Source organism: Balaenoptera musculus, chromosome 10 (genome assembly GCF_009873245.2).
Source record: "Balaenoptera musculus isolate JJ_BM4_2016_0621 chromosome 10, mBalMus1.pri.v3, whole genome shotgun sequence".
NCBI lineage: Eukaryota > Metazoa > Chordata > Mammalia > Artiodactyla > Balaenopteridae > Balaenoptera > Balaenoptera musculus.
In genome coordinates, this window is record NC_045794.1 from 84832624 (window position 1) to 84847742 (window position 15119).

The 15119-nt window shown below is 34.7% G+C and overlaps 1 protein-coding gene across 1 annotated transcript in view; it reads right to left on the bottom strand.

The window, feature by feature from the left end:
• Positions 1–15119, bottom strand: part of NUP37 (nucleoporin 37) — a 41567-nt gene that overhangs the window by 25111 nt on the left and 1337 nt on the right. The window contains exons 2-5 of the mRNA XM_036867334.1: positions 14898–15113; positions 5873–5997; positions 4328–4400; positions 2068–2162 (exon numbers count right to left, since the gene is read on the bottom strand). Of these exons, the coding sequence (XP_036723229.1) occupies positions 2068–2162; positions 4328–4400; positions 5873–5997; positions 14898–15053 (449 nt within the window). The 5' untranslated portion in view covers positions 15054–15113. The remainder of the gene's footprint in view (positions 1–2067; positions 2163–4327; positions 4401–5872; positions 5998–14897; positions 15114–15119) is intronic.

The window sequence follows — 15119 nt, forward strand, 5'->3', positions numbered from 1 at the left end:
TGTTACTTTGAGAGTGTATGTTACTACTCTTCCTTAAACTTGATTTACTTATATCTTCTGTTTCTGTTAAAAATCTTATCTATATTGTTTAGCTTTCAGCCCAAGAAATTTGACTTTAAAAGCCAATCAGAAATGCCCTTCTGGTTGGCAAATTAAGCTGATAAATTCTAAATTTAGCTCTCCAGCTATTGCTACAATGATGTTACCAACCTCCAAAATCTCAGAGACTTAGAAAAATAAGCATACATTTCTTGCTCATGGGTCTGTGGGAAGTTCTATTTCATAATGCCAGATGGTTCCACATCTGCTTAATGTGCTTTGCATTCTGGGGCCAGTAGCTATCTAGGACATGCTTATATTATAGGAGAAGACAGGACAGTTGGTCAGGACAAACCATGTAAAACATTTAAAGTGTCTGCTTGAGTCACACCTGCTAACATTACACTGGCTTAAACAAGTCACATGGCTAAGCCCAACGAAGTGGGAAAAGCTCCTTCCACAGGAGCGGGGAAGGGAGAACAAGTATTCACTGAACAGTAACACCATCAACCACAGCCTAGCAAAGTAAGAAAATTAGGAGCAACACAGTAAATTTCAAAAAGTTAAATTTATTTAAATTAAAGGACTTACTTTGAAGTTAAGTTTCTTCTCCTTTTTATAGTAATAATGTTCTTTTTTAAATAAAATATTGGTAATAATAGAAGGCAGCAGAACTTTAAAAAATTCTTCTCACTTGACAAAAAGCTGGCCACCCTCTGTCAGTCCCCTATATTTTAGGACAATTTTACTATTCTATGAAAATCCCAAAGTCTCCTACAAGAAAAAAATCACAGATCTCTGAATGTAATCCCAGGTCTCTCTGGCTGTTGTTCACTATTCAGAGGCTATTCCTTGGCTTGCAAAGACACTCATTTTCCCCCTTCTCAGGTTTCATTATTCCAAATGCTTGTGACTAGGATGCTCCGTGTGTTAGAGAATTAAAACGTCATTCTTTCTTTCTAGTGATCTAATTTAAGTTTTACATTAAAAATGGCCCCACTTACTTTTCCATCTCTATACAAACTTAGTTTTTTTTAACACTTGGGACCCTACAATCTTAATGTCATGTAAATCTTTCATGTCCTTGACATGAAAATTTTATAAAAAATAATGGCCTATGACTCTATAACTTTAAAAAGACAAGCTATTGAGAAGATTAAAATTTAAGAAGAAGCTAGTGGCTTTACTTCCAATGTGAAAGGACACATATTTAGTAGTTTTACATGTATACAAGTATTTACTAATACTAACGATTTTGTCATACCTTTATCAAACATTAAAGCTATGCAAAATAGCAGAGCAGCGTTTTTGTTTTTGTTTTTTTTGGTGGTTCTTTTTGCTCACAGTACTGTCAAAGCAAATGAAGCAACGGGCACTCCTCTAATGACTGCTTCACTCTTGACTCTTCAGCTTATTTCCACCTCCTACTCTTGCTCTTCATCTCGTTCTTTACTTGTGATATTCTCCAGCTTTAGGCACTATTAAAACATTATAGCCACCTCATCTGTTCCAAACTAGGGGGTGAGGTGGAAGAATGTGATATTGTAATGTATTGTATCTACAGAAAAACTTTATACAGAGACTTTCGAATTTGTCAAAACACTAAATTTCCCGCGAGTCTTGCTCTAGCAAATGAGATTCTCAGTTCATTATTAAACACTAACTTATCAGATGGGATCTATGAAATAACTTCACAATATGGCAAATGCCTTTTATTATCCTATTGATTGTGTCCACTGTTTGACCTAATATATATTTAGATTTCATAAATGTGCAAATCTAAAATAAGAGGCAGAGAGGCACCCATGAATCAGCAAGGGAAGTTTCCATTAAATGGGATAAGAACTCAACTCACTGGTTTTGAAACTTATGTTGGTGTCATACTTACATTTTAAGTAAAGTATGCTTCTTTTATAACATTTTGTGGAATATATATAGTTTACATTTTCTCTAATTTTTAAAATGTAATTCTCATTAAAATAAGATGAAAATTCAAAAATTTGGCTGTAACTTATATAAGCAACATACCTGCAGGTATGATCATCACTCACACTTGCAATTTCTTGGCCTTCTTTGGGATCAAATACCAAACCATTAATGAAATCTGAATGGCCCTCTAAAACCTGACATAAGGGGAAAAGTTAGTAAGAACACAGGAAAATAACCTACAATATTCCTACCTAATATTTTTACTTCATTGCTTTCACTGCATGCTTCTCTTTTCTATAAATATTTCTTAAGCAGTCTGCTATTTTTAAAACATGATTTATACACCCACCTTTCTAGAAGGTTTATCTTGGAAAGAAGCTGATCATTCAACACACTGTTATTAGCTTGATTTTTCTTTTCTAGTGTGCATTTCTTACAAAAACAGAGACTTTTTTTTTTTTTAAACTGTACCTGTCCTCATATCACCTCATTTCTCACTTATTACATGAAGGTTAAATAAAAGTTAAAGCTAGAAGAACTTTCTAGGGGCTCTGAAATAGAGTCCCCTTCGATTTTTTACCTCATACCTGCTGCTCTGTACACTGGCTGCTCTCTAATAAACACAAAGCATGGACTTCACCTTCTACTGTCTTTATTCACTTGCTCAATGTGACTGCCAGCACTTGAGACAGCTAGTATTATAAGCCCATTATCACAACAACCCAGCAATTCTCTTCTGGCCACAGAAGAAATAAATGGGAAATTATAAGGTAGAGGACTATGCCAGCAGGCAGGTCCAATCAGTCTAAATCTTTACAACTGAAATCCTAAACAGGTCTGTCAGACATCAGATATTTAAATATTTTAATGGATATTGTTCTTGCTTCCTATTTTCCTTCCAAACACTTGAATTTGATCTCAGTTGTAAGATTAATAAAGTGGTTCTATTTGGTACTGCTTACTATTTGGAAATATGTAATTAGGAAAAAAAAGGATTTGATTCAAACATTCCTGTGTAAGTTTAACAAACCCAGGTCCTCCAAATCATTCTTCAAAGCTTATGTCACAGTCTACAAGCCAAATCAAATTAACATTAAATATTTAATGTCTATTATAACTAACAATAATTGTTAGTAACTATTGACTTTTGATGAGTCAAAGTTTTATGTGCCATTTGTACAGCTAGTCACTGATACAGCTTTAAATTAATATATACAGTGCACTGTATTATGGTAAAATTGTATATAGCCCATTGTATATAGTTTAGAGCATAGCTTTTACTGTTTTCTAAATGATTGGAAAGGTTTATAGTTTGTTTGTTTTATAACATTATTCATAGTTTTGATTTACTAGAAAGTCAAGAAGGCAATACCGTTCTTATAAAAAACATGATTCGGTTTCAATCCAAACTGAGAGGTATTTATTTAATGAACTCCCCCCCACTTTACTGAGATATATAACACTGTGTAAGTCTAAGGTATACAACATGATGATTTGATATACATATATATTGTGAAACGATTATCATAATAGCATTAGTGAAATGACTACCACAATAGGGTTAGTTAATACCTCTATCACCTCATAAAATTACCATTTTTGTTTTGTGGTGAGAACATTCTACTCTCTTAGCAACTTTCAAGTATATAATACAGTATACTTGTTAACTATACTCATCATGATGTACAGTAGATCCCCAGAACTTATTCCACTTATAACTGGAAGTCCATACCCTTCAATCATCATCTCCCCATTACCCACACTCCCCAGGCCCTGACAACCACCATTCTATTCAGTTTCTATGAGTTCAGCTTTTAAAAAAATTCCTCCCATAAGTGAGATCACATAGTATTTGTCTTTGTCTGACTTATGAGGCAGAAGCTATGATCATCTCCATTTTACAGGTAAGGAAATGAGCACAAAGAGATTGGGAATTTGACCAAAGTCACACTATTACTAAAGTGGTAGAGCTGGGCTTCAAACCCAGGTGGTCTGGCTCCTGTGTCTGTGCTTTTAGCCACTTTGTAGTCCTGTCTCTCACTATGCTGTACTGTGTTTGTTCCCTTGAAGTTCAACTCTTACTCTATGTGTGTTCATGTCTATATACTGAATTTCTACTTCTCTCTCATTTACTGTGTCTACCTAATATTTTAATAAGTGATATCAGATTTATAATCTGCAGTCTTTACTATGATCCTAGTTACTTACTACAGCCTAAAATAGAGTAAATGAGATTCTAAACTACATATTTTAAAGGTAACCATAAAGTCATTTTAAATTGGGATAAATCCAATTAAAAAAGCAAAAATAATAAATATGTTTTAAAATAAAGATTTACAAATTATACTTGTCAACATACCTTGTATTCATTTTTATCTTGAAGGTCTGAAGTAAATAATCTAATTTTCATATCAGCAGCAGAAGTGCAAAATCTGGAAGTAAGAAAATGAAAACAAACCCATTTTTAGCCTAAGTGAAAGTTCTCCCCACCTCCAACCACCAAAGCTGTTTTCATAACTCATAATCATGTTTTTGTTCGGGCAGAAAGGGGATGCTGTGGTTCTGTTGTAAAAAGTGTTATTACAACTATTACTCAAAGTAGGAGGCACTTAAATATCTTTGGAAAACATACAAAAATTAGTATATTGGATTTGTCTCTTCAATAAGAAACGTGTAGAATTTTATTATAAATCACCACATGAATTTAATGTTTAACTTTTTCTTAAAGGCAGAAAAGGATGGGCATCTTTATTTAGCTAGGTCAATATTAGATATTAAAATAGTTAATAATTTTAGATATTAAAAATAGTTATACATCTTAGTCTTTGCCTTCTTCAGTTATCCATAAGCCTTCTTACTTTAAGATATATTGAATTCAATAAATCAGACAGAAGATGATAATCTTTTTATACCTATAAGAGCTGATATACTTCTATCTACTAAAAGCTGGAGTATTATTCACACTGACCGTAACATTTAAGGTACTGTTTAGAAGTACATCAATGTATGTTACATTAAAAAACAAAATCTAATCAATAAACAACTATTTTTTAACTAGTTTGCCTTCAATCCTAAAATTTTTAGATTCTCAGCATGTCAGATTATGGCTGAGGAAGAAATAGAAGTTATATTTATATATTGGAAAACAAAGTTTATTTCCAATTGTCTTCAGATAAATGAGTATCATATGGATCTAAATTTCTCAAGTTCTGACTGCATTAAAGTTAACCATTTTTTCTCAACTAATACATTTAGTTTAATTAATTAATTAATTTTATTTATTTATTTTTTTGGCCGAGCCGCGTGGCATACGGGATCTTAGTTCTCTGACCAGGGATCAAACCCGTGCCCCCTGCAGTGGAAATGCAGAGTCTTAACCACTGGACTGCAATGGAAGTCCTCTAAGTTTATTTAATTTAAATAAAGTTTAAATTAAAGAAGGCTCCTAATCTATAGACCTGGATATGTTGGTAGATCTCTGCTACCATGCCTTTTCAATGATTAGTTAAGAGCCATTGGAAGAAATAGATCAAAGCCAGCAGGGAAATGCCTTCTCTTGTCCAAGGCTTTCTCGGAGATGAAATTAAAAGTTGTAGGGAAATAAAGTACAAATGGACCCTTGAACAACATGAGTTTGAACTCCACAGGTCTATTTATATGTGGATATTTTTCGATAGTAACTACTACACAGTCTGTGGTCGGTTGAATCCTCAGATGTGGAGGAACCTCGGATAGGGAGTGCTGTTTATAAATTATACCCAGGTTATAATCACCCCCTGCCATGTTGTTCAGGCGTCAACTGTAGCTCTTCTCCCCACAACTAGGACTATGCTGTTGTAAAGTATTTATAACCAGAGCTGAAATTTTCTAATCTTTTGCCTTTCCTTGACAATGTTAAACTTACTTGATTACTGGAGGCAATGAATTAAGTCTAGTCTCTGGGCTCCAAGCTATGCCATCGACCCTGACTCCATGGTGAAATGTTCGTAGTGTTTTATACTGAATTCCTTCAATGTCTGCTTCTTCTTCCTAAGCATACACAGTAAATGTTTTAATAAGTTATGAGAACAAACAATATAAAACTGTGTATTCATTATAATGAAGAATCTATCAGGGGGCCATGAATATTCTTTTGAGAAGTTCAAAAGCAGATCAGATATTATATAAGATGATATAAGATATAAGATTATATAAGATGTAACTGGTTTACTGAACAACAACAAAAATATCTGAAGCTGTCTAAGCCTCACAAAATAACTCTCTAAGGTAACTAAAAACAAACAATATACTGGTTATACTTTATCTTACTTAGGAGACATTTTATTCCTAATCGTAAATACATTTCACAGCAAACACAGTGAAAACGGAATGCTCTAAGAATCAGAATATTCTAGGTAAATGAATTACCATGCATGGATTATCAAGTGACAATATAAAAAATATATACTGAACATATTATGTACAAGATACTTTGTGCCTTATGATGCCTCGAAGTCATTATAATGAGTATCAATAATTTTCACGTAGTATTATACATGGCACGATACATGTGTGGGATGTTACAAACTATTCATCTATCCTATATACTATTACACTCTGTGAATAGTGAATATGCAAATAATGATCTGATTAGTCTTTTGGATATTTGATTCTGGGTAAGATGTTTAATAAAGTCAGCTTATCTCCTTGGCTTAGTACTACTAAAATGATTTCAGTTTATTCTCATGGCAAGATGAAGAAAAAAATGAATTTTAAAAAGTCATTTGTGTCTGGCAATATGGACAATAACCAGAAAAGCTTTCTGACTACAAAAATAATGCAAAAATCCAAATCCAGAGAAGCAACTGAGCACCAAGGCATAAAGCTATCTTAAGGACATCTGCCCACATCCAATAACTAACAGATTCAGTTTGTAGGGGATGGAAGACAAAACTTAGTGCCTGAACAAAGAGGGATGCAGATCAGAGACCTCTGCATAGATCCAGGACCTTTAAAGGGGAAGTAGGGGAAGAAAACCCCCAAAACCAAAAGTGCCATGCAAAATATGTACCGTGGGTGAAGGCCAAGAAAGAGAAAAAGTCACTTGTGAGAAATCTCAACCATTGGCTGGCCCTAACGTGAGTTTGGGGCTGGAATTCACATTAACTATGTGCTCCAGAAAATGACAATTTAAAAATGTCCATATGTTGATAGTGGCCCCAAGCACTTGACAAAGGCAAATTCTCTTTGGGTGAACTTCCTCTACACAGGTCTCATAGAGTTCTGACAGATATAGTTTAATCAGATATGATCTTACCTGCACACACTACTACATATGAAAACAAAGTACCACAAACACAAACAGAAGAATCAACCTGGAGACATTAGATTAAAAAATTAGATACAGGGACTTCCCTGGTAGTCCAGTGGTTTAAGAATCCGCCTCCAACGCAGGGGACACGGGTTCAATCCCTGGTTGGGGAACTAATACCCCACATGCCATAAGGCAACTGAGCCTGCACGCCACAACTACTGAGCCCACATGCTCTGGGGCCCAAGTGCCACAATTAGAGAGCCCATGTGCGCTGCAACTACTGAGCCCGCGCGCCACAACTAGAGAGAAGCCCACACACTGCAACGAAGAGGTCCCGCGCTGCAACGAAAGATCCCGTGTGCCACAACTAAGACCTGACACAGCCATAAATAAATAAATAAATAAATATTTAAAAAAATTAGATACAAAAAAGATGTATTTATAAGGATCTAGAGGAGGTAATAAAAAAATATGAGTAAGCAACAAGAGATTACCCAAAATGACCAGACAGGTTTTAAAAGGAGCTAAATAAAAACGTCTAGATAAAAATACCATAACGAGAAAAAAAAAAAAATCAATGCTTAGAGGAGCTGGAAGACAGATTTGAAAAAATTATTCAGAATGCAGCTAAGAGAAGACAAAAAAAAATGTTAAGAGGGTTTCAGTGAGAAGTTCCACCATATATCTAATTTGGGTTGTAGAAGAAATGAGTAGAGGGAATAGGGGAAGAGTCAATATTTGAAGAGATAATGGCAAAAGATTCATCATACTTGACTAAAGGTACCAATATGCATATTTAGAAAGAACAATAAATCCTAGGCAGCTTTAAAAAAAATCTGCAGTTAGACACAACATAGTAAAACTTCAGAACACACAAACTCTCATGATATATACATATGTGTGTGTACATATAGGTGTGTGCATATATGTGAGGGGGAGAGGGAGAGAGAAGGGAAGAGAGTGAGAGAGGTATCTTAGAAATAGTAGCCAGAAAGAAAAGACAGGTTTCCTGTAAGAGTAATAATTAGAACAACCATTGACTTCTTAGCAGAAACAAATGCAGGCAGACAGTGGAATATCTTCAAAATGACAGGAAAAACTGTTGAATTGTAGCCACAACAAAACTGTTTCTCAAGAATGAAGCTGTCTTAAAGATATTTTCATAAAAACCAAAACCAAGGGTTGGCATCAGTGAAGTCTCACTAAAGGATCTCCAAAAGCAGAGGCTGACAAACTATGGCTAAGGGGCCAAATCTGGTCTATGGTCTGGTTTGGTATGGCCCACAAGCTGAGAATCATTTTTATATTTTTAAAGAGTTGTAAAAAACAAAGAATAATTTGCAACAGACACCTTAAATGGCCTGGCAAAGCTTAAAATATTTACTACCTGGCCCTTCACAGAAAAAGTTTAAACTTTTTCTTGTAGTAAAGGATGTGCTTTTAGGTGAAGAAAAATGACCCCAGAAGGCAGGCCTGAGATGTAAGGAACAGTGAGTGAAAAAATCAAAGGCAAACATGCGGGTAAATCTAAACAAATACTAGTCACATAAAACAATACTGAATTTGTGGGGTAAAATGAAAAGAAAAATGATAGAGAACTAAAATATAACAATAAGTCTGTAGGGGGTGACAGTTCAAGTGTCAAAGGTCCTTGCTTTGTTCATGAAGAAGTTAAAAATATTAATTTTAACACTGTCTAATTAAGGATGCATATTAAAATATCTATGGTAACCATTAAAAAAAGAGAAACAATACGTAAAACTTCCAAACTATCAGGGAGAAAAAAGATGAAAGGAGGGGGTAACAAAACTCAAACAGAAGACACAAGAATATGCATATTGGCAATGTTTTCAATAGCAAAATACTATGCGATAGAGGAATAGATCAATTGTGGTATGTTCATATTATAAAACACCATACTACAATGAAGATATATGAATTTTGACATAGAGGAATCTAACAAATATACTGTCAATAACAAACAGTAGAAGAACATAATACAGAATAATTTCACTGATATAAAGTTTAAAACATGAAAAACAGTATGCTGATTTGCAATATCTACACATGGTAACTCTGAAGAAAAAATTTCAGACATGGTTACACCTTGGGGATGAGAAGAAAAGGCGGTAAGGAAAGAAAACCCAGGGGGCTTCAAAGGAATTGCTAATGTTCCCTTTCTTAAGCTAGGTAGTAGGTATACAGGGATCTATTATTATTATTATTTATACCTTATAATGATAATACATATTTTAAAACATGCTTTATAAGCTTAAAATATTGCAATTTTAAAAATAATCATTGTTTCGTTATTTAAGTCAAAACCCTAAATGGGTCTTGAGACTAAAGCACAATTTTTCATGACAAATTTGCCCAAGGAATCTTCTGTGTTGACTATAGTTATTCTTCATAAAAGTTTCTAAGATTATAAAATAGGATCAGGGAAAAAATCCAGAGTAGGTGAAACTTGATATTTAATTGAATACATATGTCTATACAGATAGAAATTATGTGAAGGACTGTTCTAAGAATTCCATTCATCCTGAATCTAAATCCAAAGTTTTGTAATGTGTACTTTAATTGAATCCTAGTGGATGTGTTCATTTTTCCAGGATAGCCTTTGCAATCCTAGCAGTCATCTCACAAATATATTACATACATCTTTCTCTATGTGATTCAGATACCCCTTGAAAATAACTTTAAATTTCAGGTGAGCTTAACAGAAAAAAGTTTTTCCATAAATGAAAAAAGGAAACAGAAATGCATTTATCAAGGAAAGAAAAACTGTCAAATTTTATTACTTCATAATTTGTCTGTATAATAACTGTATAGCTAACAGCCAGACATCCCAAGGCAGCAATCACTAAGTAATTTAAAAGTATGGTTAGGAGCCTAATCATATCTGACTTCATAGTTTGGGTTACATCTGTTTTTCCACACTTGACAAATCAATCTTCTAAAAATGAAGTTTTTACCATCAAAATACACATTATTTTGCTACTGTAACAACAGTATTGATAATTACGTCCCGTAATTTGTTATCGAAGGTATATATGGAGTTATCGGGTGGTCGTGGGGATAAAGAAATCCCAGGGACTGTACAGCCTGAGTTTTATGTACTACCAGTGAAACCTTTTTTTCCTGGCAGCAATGTCTGCCATTGAGCCAACTAAAAGGCCAGGGTGTGTGTGTGGTATAGGCAGAGATGAATGCTATTTTGGGTTTAGTCTGGGGTGTAGGCAGTACTGTATAGGCAGGAAATTAAGATACCTTGGAAAACTTGCTATAATACAAATCCTCACACAAGGCTCCAGCGTTATTTGAGGTTGGGGCAATGCCAGGCTGGTGAAAGGGCTACTCTAAGGGCTTGAAATTGGCAGGCCCTCCCGCCACACCCATCTAAGGCCAGATACAGAATTTTAGTTGGATGAGACTGTAAAGTTTACCTAGTCTACTTCTTTCATCTAATGCTTAAATCTCTAGTAGGCCATTTGAAAAAAGTTTGCACAACCCTTCTCTAAACATTTTCAAGTGAGAGGGAACTAGCTATTTTTGGGGGGAGCTTATTCAATTTGGGGGGTAGTTCTAATTATTCGAAGAGTTCTCTTTAACATTAAACCAAAATCTGTTTCCATGTAAATTCTATTCATTGCTCCAAATTCTGCTCTCTGGAACCATCAATGAGGTAGTCTAATTCAGTGACGGCAAATATCTGGCCATAGATGATCTCCCCTAGGTGAACACACTCAAAGAAGCAGTTTCAGCATCAGTCTTAAAGCATTATAAGCAACAACTCCACTCAAATAGAACTGACAAATAACATAAAAAACAGTTACTATTCTGAGTCTAATCTCTCTTTCACATGACCGTTTTAAACTTTTTAACACCACTCTGAAATTTGTCTTCAAATACATTATCTCCTTTGAATCATAATACACTGCTAAGAACTGAAGTAAACACTAAATATTACTGTCAATTTACAGAGGAGGATATGGAGTTGTTCTGTCCAGTATGGCAGCCATAGTAACATGGGGCTATTAAGCACTTGAAATGTGGTTAGTTCAAGCTGAGACATGAACACTTTATAAAGTGCAAAATCCACACCAGATTTCAAAGATGTAGTATAAAAAGAATATAGAAGTATCTCATTAGTAATTTTTATATTGTTCCACATAAAATATTTTGGATATGCTGGGTAAAAAATATATTAATAAAATTAATTTCATCTACTTTTTACATTTCAAAATGTGGTTACTACATTTAAATTTATATTTGTGGCTCACATTATATTTCTGTTGGACAGCACTGAATTAACTTCCTCTGGCAGTTTAATCATCGCACTGATTCATGGTGAACATCCAGGTGACTAAAAACTGTAAGTCACAACTCTCCCTTCTAGCTCTAGCAGTCTATCATTTTAAGACTTTATATTCATCTTTATTAAATTTTAGCTTGGTCAACTTTTGGCCCATTAATCCAATCTATTAAACAATATTTGGATTCTGAGAGGAGTCCAGCATACAACAGGTGTTCAATAAAAATTTGTTAAATGAAGTCTGTCATCCAAAGCATTAGGTATCCTTTTCAACTTCATGTTCTATGTAAATTCAATGTGCTTGCCTAAGTCAAGTGTTCTCATCCAAGTCCAAGAAGAGGTTGCCATGTATTACTGATGACCTTTTGAACAGACTTAGAAACTTTCATGCTCCCTCTGCCCTTTACTTTTATAGCAGTTATCTTATTGCATTGCTTTACATTTAAACATCTCCTTGAGGACAGGGTCCTTGCTTTTTTAAAGTATGTATCACCAGTTCCCAGCACCTGATCTGCACTCAATGAGTATTTGACAAATACATGACACCAATCAATAGTACTATCATTTGGCTCAAATTTCCAACATATTCAAAAGAACACCACGAGATTCTGAAAAATGCTTTGTTGAAATTCACATTTACTACATCAGCAGTGTTTTCCTAACAGTCTTAGAATGAGGATTGCCTTTCTGACAGGAATGTGGAAATCTTTCAATTCAACTTTAGTTTTTTCTCAAGATAAGAAATTCAGTGCTACAGAACCTGAAGGTCCTAACGTGAGAGAATAGGAACAGTGTTTAAACGCTTCTTAATTAGATAAAAAATAACTTCAAAAGAAGCAATCTGAATCCCCAATGGCAAATTACTGAAACTCAATTCTCCTCCAGAACTGTTTGAACTATGGTTTCAACCTATCTGAATAGCAGCATAGAAGGAAAAGAACAGGGGTATAAAAATGAGATTTAGATCTTGTTTCTTCAGTTACTAGTCAGATAAATCCCTGAACTTCTTTGAAGTAGAATGGAAACTCCATGAGGACAGGGACAGTTGTTTAACTGTATCTCCAGTACGTGGCACAGAATATAATTTGTGTTCACTACTTGCAAAATTAATAAAAATCCAATTCTTTCCTTAGGTTATCTGGGGGTAAGACCCATATTGCCAGCTTCACAGGTCTGAGGATCAACAAGGAAAATGCATATGACCACAAACCATAACAGAGCAATACAAATGTTTTTACTCATTTTTTTTTCTCATTTTGTCATTTTCCCTCTGCCACCCATCACCTCTGCCTTTTCTTTTTTCCTTATTTCTTCTTCCTTTTTGACTTTCTCCCTCAACGTTTTTTAGCTGAACATAAACTAGTGCTAAAGCATATTTTTTCAGTACTTTTGAATACAATTCTATGTTTACTGCTATTAATTTTAAAAGTAATGAAGCAAAATATCAATTTTATCTGTAGGGGGCTGCTTTCTTCTTTTGTAGGTTAGTAGCCTGTATTAGAAAAATGGTTTCCCTTCAGTCTTTTTCAAGACTGTGTTACATTATTTCTGTTAATCACGTGGCTTTTTATGATCCTAACCTGATAGTCCAGCTGAAATTAGGTCGAGGATCATATGCAGCCTAAAAGCTAGAAATTCCTACCCCAACCCTAAGAGACAACATGGGATAATGTAAGAGCTTTTGTATTCTACGCAGACACCAACAAACTGAAGCTTTTAATTCATACTTTCTCTTTAGGATAAATATACACACAGTCTAATTATGTATAACCTAATACATTTATTGCGCTGTAAAATGCTAAACTGCATTTATGATGTCAAAATACTGTAAGATACCGAACTGCCTTCTCAGTAAAAGAGGAAATAATATTTACAATGTTTATAACATCACTTTGGTGATAAAGTTTAAATCTTTGAAAATTGGTCTCTGTCAAATTACCTCATTGATTAACCTCAATTTTGGAAATAGTGTTCCATGAATAACATTCTAATAAACAAAGGATTAACCAGAGATTCCTGAGGGTTGACCTCTCATTGTTCAAAGTCTCTCTTACATGTAGAACTAGCTTTCTTGTGAGAAAAGATGGTGTGCACCACACCATTAAATATGGGGTTGGGCCTGAGTGTCACCGATGACCAAATCAATGATAGCTAAAACATACATATGTATTAAATGTGTCAGATGCCTTCCAGGAACTGTACATGCTAACTCATGACATTCTCACAAAACCCTATTAAGTGCAGTTGACCCTTGAACAACATGAGTTTGAACTGTGCAGATCCACTTACATGCAGATTTTTTTCAGTACATACATACTATAGGATTATATGATCAGCTGTTGGTTGAATCCACGTATGAGGAACCAGAGTACTATAGTTACACCTGGATTTTGACCGCACTCATTGGCACCCTTCACCTCTGCGTTGTTCAAGGGTCCAGTGTATTATTTTCCTCATTTTTATAGAAGCGAGGTTAAGTACCTGTTCAAGGCCATATAGCTATTAAGAGGTAAAGCCAGGAAGGAGTAAAAACCTAGCCATTTTGGCTCCAGAGTCATTGTCTTAATGACTATGTTAAACTGACTGTTCAATGAGTATGATTTCACACTTTGTATACTCTAGATGTATAAAAAGTATGACAGCATATTAATAGGAAAGCTGAATATCATCATAGCTATAAAATCTCCTGGAGGATTGTTTTTTAAGCTCTCAATACTAGCTTGTTTCCTATGTTAAACTGAAATGTATCAATAGAAAAGCTGGATTTAGTAATTAATCAGATCTCATCGAATTGATATTTTTCCCTGTACATATGTTCAGTTAATCATAAACTTCAATTACCAGAATATTCCATTTCTAATCACGAGGCACAAGAGAAGCCTTATATACATAGGCTTGCCCCTGAACAACAACAGGAGTTAGGGCGATGACCCTCCTCGCAGTCGAAAATCCTATTATAACTTGCACTAGGCCCTCCCTGTGGGCAGCTCCTTGGCATTTGCAGATTCAACTAACTTAAGATTCTATAGTATCCTAATATTTACTATTGAAAAAAGTCCATGTATAAGTGAACCATGCAGTTCAAACCCATGTTGTTCAAGGGTCAACTATATTCTTTTTCACTACTTATTCAATGTTTGCACAAGTATCAGGTATATATTACTGGGAATGTCTTTCTCAGTAGTTCTTCATATCATTTTTTTTTTAAACATTCAAACTCAATATACTTTTAAAGTTTAGCCAAAGTTTACCAAAGTTTGTATAAGTTTTCTTATCAGTGAAATATCTTCACTGTCATTCACTGCAGTTTTGTACACTAACCTGAAATGTACATGTGCCAATGACCACGAAATTATTGCCACCATATGCAATTAGGTTTCCTGAATCCCCACTCTCAAAGGGATTGAATTCTACCACATGCACATAATCTTCGCAATCCACAGTGTAGGCAGCATTTCTTGTGGCATCTTGCTTCATCCTGTATGGCAGAACTCGTGCAGCTGTAAAAATAGCCTTCTATTGGACAAGGTCACGAAACTGTGG